General features: G+C 37.3%; 1 protein-coding gene across 1 annotated transcript; it reads right to left on the bottom strand.

Moving 5' to 3' along the window:
- Positions 1-332: 332 nt before the first annotated feature.
- Positions 333-11,384, bottom strand: LOC117341501 (beta-1,3-galactosyl-O-glycosyl-glycoprotein beta-1,6-N-acetylglucosaminyltransferase-like). The gene is given in 5 exon segments (XM_033903372.1): positions 333-2,450; positions 2,452-2,666; positions 6,355-6,581; positions 7,585-8,363; positions 11,136-11,384. Coding segments are annotated over 4 exon segments (1,335 nt in total). The 5' UTR covers positions 8,361-8,363; positions 11,136-11,384; the 3' UTR covers positions 333-2,333.
- Between the last annotated feature and the right edge of the window lie 2,258 nt (positions 11,385-13,642).

The following is a 13,642-nucleotide window of genomic DNA, read 5'->3' as shown; positions in this document are numbered from 1 at the left end:
ATGTACTTTATCTTATTGCTGTGTCATTGTTTGATTTTTTTTTTTTTTTTGGTTTGTTTTTGTTTAACGTCCTATCAACAACCAGGGTCATTTAAGGACGTGCCAGGTTTTGGAGGTGGAGGAAAGCCGGAGTACCCGGAGAAAAACCACCGGCCTACGGTCAGTACCTGGCAACTGCCCCACGTAGGTTTCGAACTCGCAACCCAGAGGTGGAGGGCTAGTGTTAAAGTGTCGAGACACCTTAACCACTCGGGTCTTTGTTTGAATAACACATAAACATGTACTTTTATCGTATCGCTGTGTCTTTGTTTGAATAACACATAAACATGTACTTTTATCTTATTGCTGTGTGTTTGTTTTAATAACACATAGGGATGTACTATTTAGAGAACTCTGTCACCCCTGACCAATACAAAGTAGTATATTAGTTTACAAACGTAGAAAATTAGTTTTAGCATTAAATATTCACAGAATTAGATAGTAACTGCCGTGTCTGGCGCCACTATAATACAATGACAATTGGACTATATTGATGTAGCTTTACACATAGAAACTATGTCATTCCTAACATGTTTTACATCATTCACATACCAATAAAATGATATTTAATCAGTGTTTGTATGATAGATCCTCTAAGTATTGAAAATGGATGATATATATGATGATTTTATCAACACCCAAAGTGCCAGCGACAAACTGTACGCCCTACAGCATCTAAATGAGAAAATAAACAGTGCTATCATGTCCCTACGTTATTCAATGACAGTGTACCCTATAGATGTCGCCACTGACTGACACTTATATAAATACAATCTAATTAAAACCTTTTAATGTTCCCCACGAGTAACACTACGGTAAATATTAAAATTTCCGTTGAATGATAATCGTGGTAATAACAAACGAGTTCATCTGATATCACTTTGTGTTTCTTAAAAACAGCAACAACAGTGACAAGACTAATTAATTATTAAACATGTCATATGTGGAATGAGGTAATCGAATTTCTAATTGTGTTTTATCTATGGTAGCTGATATGTGCCATTTCGTTATTGTATTATTTCGTATCGCTAAAAATCGTCTTTTCGCAGCGACAGAACGAAATAACGACAAAAATAATGCGACATAATCACAGTTTATATGTTTAAACAAGTGGCACGTGCTTATTGCTGTCCTCATTGCATGACTCGTATGTGGTGGCATAATTTGGTTTGTTTCTTCCTTATTGATAGAGTACTTCACTTTGGCGTTACGTTGAGCGTTCGCCCATATGAGGAAGCTCTGGGTTCTACACTCGGAGACAAGCTAGAGTCTATAAAATGATAGTTTTTACTCCTCCATAAAGCTGAGCTGTTTATAAAAGTCACGACTCGTTCACACGATGTCAGTATAATGTGACAGGTCGAGTTCCTGGTATTGCCGTTCATGGTTTTGATGAGGTATATTTCCACCGTTTCTGTTGATCAGACTGTATGCCTTCTATATAGATCCTTAGGGGAGACTGTCCTTGAATGGCCATGCTGTAGATAAGATATTTCATTTCACAAAGATTCTATTGAATGAATTCACTTGATATTCAGCAACAGGCTAATTTCTACACAAGCCATCTCCCTAAGGGCATTAAACAATAGAAATGAAATCAAGGGCAAAATTCTATTGTTTTTTAACTCCATCTTAGACCATGTCCTATACACATCCGCTCCATCCATTCGCACAAAAGTAATCCAAACATAATTCAGTACAGTGTAATTTGAAACAATCTTGATTGCTGTCCTCGTTGTGTTTCTGATGAAAGTGGCAGTGTAATAGTCACCAAAACGTCACGTAAAAACATAATTCGGTTGTGTTAATGAAATATCCTAGCATAAACCATACGTTCCAACAACAAGAAAATGTTTAGAAAACTCTTGAATGATGCCTCGCATACCCGTGTTTAGTTTCAATATCACCCCTCCAAAAGATTCAGAGGAAACCCGCAGAATAGTGCAAATGGAAAAATAAAAAGACCAAGCATAATTGCCTTTTTTGGTTCGCCACCGCTTTTCAAGATATTTTTTACTGTTTTATAAATGAGATTGTGAATGATTATGTGATGATTTTAACAAAAATTGTTTTGTTTTTATTCAAAATTCCCAGTGGTGTTCTAAACATTTTAGTCATTTAATAAATTGACAATTACTCTCAATTTTGTTTTGGTATTCTATTTATATGTAACATTTGTAGAAGAAAAAAAATGAGCTTCAATGGCAGCCTGTGTATTCCTATTCAATAAAAAATCTAACCTAGCGAACACAAAATGATTAACATGTAATCTCAACAGGTCCACCACCACTGTATCACGTATTAGCGATCCACCCGTATTCCTTAGTATAGACATCTGTGTTGACTGTCTGTTTGGTGAGATAATCGTTCCTTGTCCGATTAAATAAAAGTTCCTCCATACAGTCCATCACGTACGGGATGAAAGTATCTGTAAAATTTGTTGACAAATAATTCCGGACGACTGACGATTAAGGGCAGATCTCGTACTCCAAACACACATAGTCCGTGTATAAACTTGCCGTGGCAATAGAATTCGGATTTATACTGATCAGTACCATTTATCCAATCCACCCAGTTTACAAAACGTCCGAAGAACCTTAGGGAGCCATCCTTCTCCTTTAGATTACCTGTATAAAAGAATTACATTTTAATAAATAAAAATGACATGCACAGGTACTATAACTCGCTTTATCTGTCGATACACTCACTATATAGCCGAAGTCAGTAACTCAATCAGGGTAGTGTAACGGTGTTATTTCGGGAAATAAAGATTGTCGACCAACCGCTCAAGGTATGTCACTTGGACACTCATCTGTCCAACGAATAACATACAACGCCTTTAATGGGTAGCTTTAAAATTACGCCATGTCAACACTTCCGCTTCATAATAATCAAAGTTCTGTAGAAAACAAACTTACATGGATGCTAGAGGCTATTTATTGATTATCCTATTACTGATCCCATGTCCATCGTAATCAATGAAAACTTGGTGTCAAACGTCGCCTTTGTTTTCATCTGCATAGCCTATTTTATATTCTCAACGCTGATTGTGTGGTTAAATCAACGAGCCAATCAACGTTTAGATGGGTCTCCGACTAACTTAGATATGCCCATTTATTGCGAAGTTATATGCAGCGTAGCGCCAGGTATATAGTATATAGATATTGAATCATACACCTTATTAAGAAAAAAAAGAAGATATATCTGTCGATTTAAACTAATCCCAGTGACATATCCTGAATGGTTTGTTGACAATTTTCTGAAATCGGTTTGTTTCCATTGGCTGATTTTGCTACTGATCTTGGTTATAAATTAATTATATTGACAGACGAAGCGAGCACCTGTGACCCACATGTATTCAATAAAGTACTAATATGTTAGAAAAGACTCATCAATGTGTCTCTAAACATTTTCGTTTTGTAATACCATCTTAGACTGAAAAAAACTACTCGAAGCATGCGTGATCTTGAAAAAAAAGGTCAAAACAATTCGAGGGAACTCGAAGCATTTGTTCAAAAACTGTTTTTCACTTTACAGTTACAGTGAAGAATGAGATTGACCTTTAAGTCTGTAAAGCTACTTTAATCAAGCACTTCATTTGGGAAACACTGGATAAAGTCTGTGTAATACACAAAACAGACCAAAACTATTATACAAAAACTGATAATGTTCTATTAAAAGTAACAGATACCTTGACCTTTGACTTTTGAGTCTAAATTAAAAACAGAAAGAAACAAATATCAATAAAAATCGGCAACAGCAGCAGCAACACACAACAAACAAAAACCGATACTAACAGTACAGGCCACGAGAAGACCACTTATCATAATACATAGGACTCGATACCAACAGTACTGGTCACGATAACACCACTTATCATAATACATAGGACTCGATACTAACAGTACTGGCCACGATAAGACCACTTATCATAATACATAGGACTCGATACCAACAGTACTGGTCACGATAACACCACTTATCATAATACATAGGACTCGATACTAACAGTACAGGTCACGATAACACCACTTATCATAATACATAGGACTCGATACCAACAGTACTGGTCACGATAAGACCACTTATCATAATACATAGGATTCGATACCAACAGTATGGCCACGATAAGACCACTTATCATAATACATAGGACTCGATACCAACAGTACTGGTCACGATAAGACCGCTTATCATAATTCATAGGGCTCGATACCAACAGTACTGGTCACGATAAGACCACTTATCATAATACATAGGACTCGATACCAACAGTACTGGTCACGATAGGACCACTTATCATAATACATAGGACTCGATACTAACAGTACTGGCCACGATAAGACCACTTATCATAATACATAGGGCTCGATACCAACAGTACTGGTCACGATAGGACCACTTATCATAATACATTGGACTCGATACCAACAGTATGGCCACGATAAGACCACTTATCATAATACATAGGACTCGATACCAACAGTACTGGTCACGATAGGACCACTTATCATAATACACAGGACTCGATACCAACAGTATGGTCACGATAAGACCACTTATCATAATACATAGGACTCGATACCAACAGTACTGGTCACGATAAGACCACTTATCATAATACATAGGACTCGATACCAACAGTACTGGTCACGATAAGACCACTTATCATAATACATAGGACTCGATACCAACAGTACTGGTCACGATAAGACCATTTATCATCCTACATAGGACTCGATACCAACAGTACTGGTCACGATAAGACCACTTGTCATAATACATAGGACTCGATACTAACAGTACTGGTCACGATAAGACCACTTGTCATAATACATAGGACTCGATACTAACAGTACTGGTCACGATAACACCACTTATCATAATACATAGGACTCGATACTAACGGTACTGGTCACGATAAGACCACTTATCATAATACATAGGGCTCGATACCAACAGTACTGGTCACGATAAGACCACTTATCATAATACATAGGACTCGATACCAACAGTATGGTCACGATAAGACCACTTATCGTAATACATAGGACTCGATACCAACAGTACTGGTCACGATAAGACCACTTGTCATAATACATAGGACTCGATACCAACAGTACTGGTCACGATAACACCACTTATCATAATACATAGGACTCGATACCAACAGTACTGGCCACGATAGGACCACTTGTCATAATCCATAGGACTCGATACTAACAGTACTGGTCACGATAAGACCACTTATCATAATACATAGGGCTCGATATCAACAGTACTGGTCACGATAAGACCACTTATCATAATACATAGGACTCGATACCAACAGTACTGGCCACGATAGGACCACTTGTCATAATACATAGGACTCGATACTAACAGTACTGGCCACGATAAGATCACTTATCATAATACATAGGACTCGATACCAACAGTACTGGTCACGATAAGACCACTTTCCAAAAATCAAAGGGTCAAATCCCGATCTTTATCTAAACCGGAAAACTGAGTTGACCCCGAAAATGTCTTTATCCATAAAAGTTAAGCTCTGCTTAATCGAGACACTGTCTATTCTGTAATCCGGCCCTGTTCGAAAATCCGGTTCCTTCTTTACACTGGTAAATGTACTTTGTGTAAACCGGCGATGGCTATGATCTTGTGCAGCGGTCGTTTTGTGGACTTCCGGCGGTTGTTTATACCGTCCAAAAAGCTCTACAGGAATTCAAGTTATCAATTGACCATGAAGGGTGACACGGTCAGCTAAACATCTGAACTCATTTCACCCATAATAGATAATGCCGTCTTAGGTCAGTTACAATTACTATAATCTTTTTCCAAGCGACATTTCCTCTCGAAGGCCTCACGATGGCGGAATACCCGGATGAGGAAATAGGTAGGGGGTGATAGCAAATGTTTCCGTCACTATGTGCACTGATATCAACTCGAAATCGAGACAAGTTCTTCTGAATGGGAAAATACATTGTATATTAAACCATGTACGCTTATGCTGGTCCGGAAACAGAAAAGGAGTTTGGTGTAGCAGCGGGAAATTAACATTAGATAAATTAGAGTACAGAGGCGTGACCCCGACCTTCATGACGTCATCGATGAAATCGAGAAAAACAAATTACCTGTATTTACCTGACCTGGATAAATTGAAAACAGGTAAAAGAGCATTTGATCATTGAGATGAAGCCGAGCTTTCCTTAAAAGTTAGTCAAAGACGTTTTTAACTAGATATTGTAAATAAGAAATACTGTCCAAGTTCTTTATATAAATTACAATGTGATTGTTCAATCAATATACACGTACCTTTAAAAGCACCCGGCACATTAAGGTGTGGATTATAATTGAGAGAAGAAAAGAAGGTTTCCTCGGGATATAAGGTCTGTTTTGTCCAGTCGAGGAAATCCTTTGCTACTTGGTTATGGAGAACATAGTCCACGAATTCTCGTGTGGCTAGTATATGCATTGATCCTTTTACAGGGCGGATGTGATGAGGAGGTAGCACGGCTTCCTTCCATCTATCTGTGTTTGCCCTATATTCAACAAAAGAGCCGTGTTAAATATCAATGTTTATAATGGAAAGTTTAAGAGCTAGATATGTACAAAAACTACTTTTTTTTTTTTTTTTATAAAACACTAAATTTGGCACAAGTTTATGGTGGACCACAGCTTAAAGATTCTGATAGGGATTCATCGTGAATAAGTCTCCCTCCGTTTGTCATGATTGCGGTCAAAATGGAGCAGGAGCAACGAAAATGCTTAAGATATTTCATTTATCACGTTACTAATAGATAATTGGTATATACAGTGATCTGTTTTAGATAGTATTGTGTTTTTAGCAAAAGTAAAAAATAAAAGATGATTAAACAGAAAAGGAAAAATATATATACTGTATGTACATATTGTACGATACTTTATATCAAAGCAAATAATGCGATTTTGTGAAAAGTGTTTGGTTTTTACTATACTAATTATCAAATGAGGGGTTTTGTAGACCAACCTTTCGCATACCTTAGATACCTCATAGGAGTACATACATTTGTATCGTCAATATAGAAAAGGTTAGGAGATATAGTTTTTAAGCAATAAAGAGGCTTGTATTCTAGGTAAAGAATTTCGTTGTCACTTTACATTAATGCGCACTGCATACTTGTGATACTGGACAATGAGGCCAGTTTTGTACCATATATGCTTTCTTCCAATGTCACATTTCACGTAAATACAATATTTGTCCTGGTATTTACTGATGTGTGTGATACCCGATATCCCAATCCGCTTTTATCCTTTATTATCGATAAAATGATGGGTCGAAGTATGTCCCGACATGTGTCCTAATGAAATACAATACTAAATGTTATCATAGTTTGATTTTGGTTATTGGGATATAAGTAGAACAGCACGTTGCGGTATATATATTACAGATCTTGTCCCTGAATCAATGTGTAGATCAGAAACATTTTTTTTTCATTGAAGAAGCAATTGTATATTCGAAAAGAGATCCTAGCAAAACTTCTGCCACAATAGTTTGCCTCTTACTTGTTTAAAATTCCCTCCACATGATTTGACCCATTTAAAGTCTTTAGAATATTCACAAGTTCCAAATTAGTTCGAAGAGGAAATTCGTTGCCAGCAATGTTAATGATATACTTCCAGTCATTGTATTTCCACAAATCTTCCATACATATCAAATCAGGCTGTAGGACAGTATACGATTTTCTTAGGACGGAAACAGACATGGAAGATATTAATACATTATCAAAACACTTTGCTATACCGGAAATGGCACGGCGGAAATCAGGTGGAGATTTTATGTCCAAATGTATACAGTAATAGTTCTGTGGCTGGTATAATGCGCGTAGTAATCTTTCAACTTGATTTGCATCCTCATAGACAACCAATGAATACGCTATGGAAAATAGTTCTTCTTCCTCTGATAAAGGACTGGTAATGTAACCACGTGACTTTCTGAATGTTGCACAATCTACAGTCTCTTTAATGTAAACATGATTAGAGATGTACTGGTTTGTGATTAGGTTATACTGAGCGTCAGCGATAAGGAGTTCTGACTCCTTCCCATCAAACAGAGCTCTGCAGTCGATTTCCACAGGTAAACGTGTGTAAGGAAAAGCGTGTCCAGTAGTTGAATTTGAAATAATTGTCTTGGGTAGCTCTAAATGATCTCTGATATAGTGTTCCATTAACTTTGATGTTGATGATATTTGATACCGAAATATTACATATATAGAAGACAGTAACACGACCAGTATGATGATATGCCGATTCCTTTTCCGGTAAAACAGCATGTTTCCCATTGGCTGAAAATAGAAAAAAAAAAAACAAGTTGTTAAGAAATGTATAAATGTATTCCTGGGCCAGAATGCCGCCATTTGTACAACAATGCCAAATTTTATATCTACAAAAAGTAAGAATAATCAAACATACAAATATATTATTGAACTTTATGAAAGGTTCGAATGTATGTTTTACAACACCTTGAGCTGTATTCCTACACTGACCGAAACACTGTAAACTGTAGTATACAGTCTCATATCTACATTTTGGTTTACTAACAACATACAGGCAAATTCAACACAGAATGTAAATATATATGTAAATATATGGAGCGTGAGTTGGGGCCCCTGTGTCACAGAACCGGTACTCGCTACTTCTGTGACAAAGAATTATGTGGACTGGATTCCTGCCGTGGTTTTGTACTCCCCGCTAGGCGTCACTTCGAAGACAGATCATGAGCGCAACCTAGCGGCGCGAGATGGTATCAAGGCAGGTAATCCAGTCTAAGGAAGCTTTAAAATTTGTTTACATACTTACATATGTTACCGGGAACGAGCTTCGCGGACGGTGAGTTCCGCTCATGTTATATATGTTGAATATCAATTGATCATTAAAGGACAAGTGATCGTATCTATGGACCTATAATGATGTGTATGGTACAGGGACAAGGGTATTGTTACACTGTGTTTAATGTGTTACTGTCTAGGTGTTTATGGACTGTAACCTACTGTGTCTAAGATACGTTACCATCTAGGAGTTCGGACCTATATCCTAGTGTATAAAGAGTATTTTAGACGTTTTACAACTTCTCTAATACAGTTATCCTGTTTACTCTATGCACATATTATAGTATAGGAATTAATACAGTTCGACTGCCCCAACAAATGACCAGGTCCCTGTACTAAGTATTGTCACTCCTAATATGTACTCATACAGACTAGATACTAATTTACCGTCCAAAGCGGATGTATCTGTTTTGATACACCAGTTGATTGACAGGTTCATAACCTCGGTACGGGGATATTGTGTACATGCTGAATATATTGGTTGTCAATGTACATATTCTAACATACATGTTGTTAGGAATGCTTTCTTTATCCCCGAAATGTTTACATTCGCCTAACATATATATATGTATAACTATCATAATCTGTTCAGAGTTTATGTAGTGATAAAACAGTTTAACCAAGGATCTAAATCATTGTGATCCATGTCAGTGGTACAACAGTTTAACCAAGGATCTAAATCACTGTGATCTATGTCAGTGGTACAACAGTTTAACCAAGGACCTAAATCACTGTGATCCATGTCAGTGGTACAACAGTTTAACCAAGGATCTAAATCACTGTGATCCATGTCAGTGGTACAACAGTTTAACCAAAGACCTAAATCACTGTGATCCATGTCAGTGGTACAACAGTTTAACCAAGGATCTAAATCACTGTGATCTATGTCAGTGGTACAACAGTTTAACCAAGGACCTAAATCACTGTGATCCATGTCAGTGGTACAACAGTTTAACCAAGGATCTAAATCACTGTGATCTATGTCAGTGGTACAACAGTTTAACCAAGGACCTAAATCACTGTGATCCATGTCAGTGGTACAACAGTTTAACCAAGGATCTAAATCACTGTGATCTATGTCAGTGGTACAACAGTTTAACCAAAGGACCTAAATCACTGTGATCTATGTCAGTGGTACAACAGTTTAACCAAAGGACCTAAATCACTTTGATCTATGTCAGTGGTACAACAGTTTAACCAAGGATCTAAATCACTGTGATCCATGTCAGTGGTAACACGGTTTGTGTTTGTGTTTAGGTTTATTTAGTTTAACGTCCTATTAACAGCCAGGGTCATTTAAGGACGTGCCAGGTTTTGGAGGTGGAGGAAAGCCGGAGTACCCGGAGAAAAACCACCGGCCTACGGTCAGTACCTGGCAACTGCCCCACGTAGGTTTCGAACTCGCAACCCAGAGATGAAGGGCTAGTGATAAAGTGTCGGGACATCTTAACCACTCGGCCACCGCGGCCCCGACAGTGGTAACACAGTCAAAAAAATGTAAAAAAAATCAAAAAAAATCTATGAGATAACTAAAAACAAAAATTACCCGAAGGGCAGTTTATTTCATAAGGTTAAATTAATTTTTGTAAATGAGTCTCACTGCTAACAGGCTAATTTATTTGTAAATATTACTACATCTTATTTTGTAGTTTGTCGCTCAGGGACATTATGTGTGTATATCCGATCCAGCGTGATGTTATATTATTCCGTTAGTATCAATGTGTTATAACCATTCCCTGAGTTATTACATGTATTTAATTAAGGTAGATATATATCGTTGTGTTTATATATCGCCATTTAATTAAGGTACATTGTAGCTATATATCGTTGTATTTATATATCACCATTTAATTAAGGTAGCTATATTTTGTTGTATTTATATCTCACCATTTAATTTTTCGCTGATTACTTATAATTATTCTAAGTACATGTAGTATTGTTTTCAAATGAATGTAATCTTTATTCTATTTTTTCAGTTTGAAGTTCTTGGTTTTTTTTGTTTGTTTTATTTTTAATATTTTACTGTGATGTCTATATTATATCTTACATTGGATATTCTTTATATTTCAGATATTCAATTTTATTTCTATATTATTTTATTTTAAATATCCATATTTTATTTTATTTTCATTTCTATATTATTATTTTTACTTCAGATATTCTTTTAATTTCAGAGAGGTCATTTCAATTTCCACTCACTTGGCCACATCGCTTATAAACTTGACTTACCCGACCACAGTATACCAATCACAATTTTAATCCGACACTAAATGTCTTCTGATAAACTTGTTGGACCTGGCCACAGTTTACAAATCACACAGATTTAGTCCGACACTAAATGTCTTCTGATAAACTTGATTCACCTGGCCACAGTTTACAAATCACACAGATTTAGTCCGACACTAAATGTCTTCTTATTAACTTGCTTCACCTGGCCACAGTTTACAAATCACACTAAATTAGTCCGGCACAAGATGTTCTCCACATAAACTACAAATTAAAGTTTCCCTATCCGTGACGAAGCTTGTAACATATCCGTAAATGTGTGTCATGTCCGAAGGTGTTTAACCTTTGGGTCATTTTAAGTGATAAAATTTTATTGAAGATTGTTGTATCAACCAAATTATACAATTGTATCTTACCTGTGGTACACAAATATGCGCTGATAAGTAATGAATAGGGAAAGTTAGAGGTTTAATAGTTCAAAAGTTCAATAATTTATTCAACTTGAAGCCTAGCGGCTCATAAGCCTGTTCATAGAAACATCAATTCCAACATCAATATGTAAGTTAGGAGATGGACGAAACGATAGGCGTAACTGGTGATAGGAGACTCGCGTAATACTATTTCAACATATATAATTTATAAGAGTAGTCAGGGGATGATAAGTACACAGAACAATTAGTTTCAACAGCAAATAAACAATTTGTAGATGGGTCACACCACGGGTATACCTGGAGATAAACAGATACAAATGTGGTGTTGTTCTGTACCAAAGGCTGGAATCAAGCGTACTAACCAGCTTGATCGGTATACTTTCCACGATTACAAAGCTCGTTTTATTACGTACAGATAGCAGTTGGTGAGATTGAACGCGAAAGGGCGGTTCCAGTAATATATTATAATGAGCCTTTTACGAAAATTAACATAATGTGGACAAATAACAACAAAATGGAACTCGTCCTCAACTTGGTTTTGGTTACAATAACGACATAAAATATCAACCCCTGTGGTATTACGGTACCGACCTTCTATATAAAGCTTATGCGATAAAAGTCGTGATTTCGAAATAAGTTTACGATATGCATCAGGGATAGACATTATTATGTAAAATTGTAATGTAAGTATTTCTGTAATGAATTTATATTCAGAACATTTAGATGACCTTTAAATAAATTCATTTCTTTCTTGAATAAAAATATCTATCACACTCTGCTAGAAGCGACGTAAAAATATGTTTTAATTATCAAAATAATGAGTTAATCAGACACTACCAAAACCAGAAGACAACAATACTGTTTAAACTTGACAACGCCAATTACAATTTGTGATTACAATCCTCAAATGTCTCAATAAACTAGATTTAGAACAATATTGTCACATTTAATCAATTTTAACCTATATCTGATTATTCGACATTTTTTAATAATATGTAATGACAATCGTCAAAACTCCTAATTTATCAAAATATTGTGTACTGGTTTCAACATTAAGTCACTAACTCCCCAAAAACACGTGCAGTACATCACCTAGACGACAGCGGAAGTCACTCAGTCCCCCAACACGTACCCTACACCACCTAGACGACAGCGGAAGTCACTCGGTCCCCCAACACGTCCCCTACACCACCTAGACGACAGCGGAAGTCACTCGGTCCCCCAACACGTACCCTACACCACCTAGACGACAGCGGAAGTTACTCAGTCCACCAACACGTACCCTACACCACCTAGACGACAGCGGAAGTCACTCAGTCCCCCAACACGTACCCTACACCACCTAGACGACAGCGGAAGTCACTCAGTCCCCCAACACGTCCCCTGCATCACCTAGACGACAGCGGAAGTCACACAGGCCCTCAACACGTCCCCTAAACATCTAGATGACAGCGGAAGTCACTCAGTCCCCCATCACGTCCCCTACATCACCTAGACGACAGCGGAAGTCACTCAGTCCCCCAACACGTTCGCTACATCACCTAGACGATAGCGGAAGTCACTCAGTCCCCCAACACGTTCCCTACATCACCTAGACGACAGCGGAAGTCACTCAGTCCCCAAACATGTCCCCTGCATCACCTAGACGACAGCGGAAGTCACATAGTCCTCCAACACGTCCCCTTCACCACCTAGACGACACCGGAAGTCAATCATTCCCCCAACACGTCCCCATAAACCACCTAGACAACACCGGAAGTCAATCAGTCCCCCAACACGTCACCTACACCACCTAGACGACAGCGAGACGCCAGGTATAACACTAGAAAACCGAAAGTGGGGTTGAGCTTCGATTCACTTTGGATTTAAGTTCAATCCGACTAAAATATCAAATGTTTACGAACTTCAGTAATGTACCTTGGTTTAGAATAATTAATTATTAATGCATGTTATTCTTTTGACGTGTGACAATGATTTTAAGGTAAGAAGATGGATCAAAAGCGATCGTGATAGTCGACGATGCATCGACCACGGGACGGAAGTAGTCTGTATATTTTATAGTGGTATAAAGGGGCAATC

The sequence above is a fragment of the Pecten maximus genome, chromosome 13, assembly GCF_902652985.1.
Source record: "Pecten maximus chromosome 13, xPecMax1.1, whole genome shotgun sequence".
Lineage (NCBI taxonomy): Eukaryota > Metazoa > Mollusca > Bivalvia > Pectinida > Pectinidae > Pecten > Pecten maximus.
Note: the sequence above shows the minus strand (reverse complement) of the source record. Positions and strands in the feature narration are given on the sequence as shown.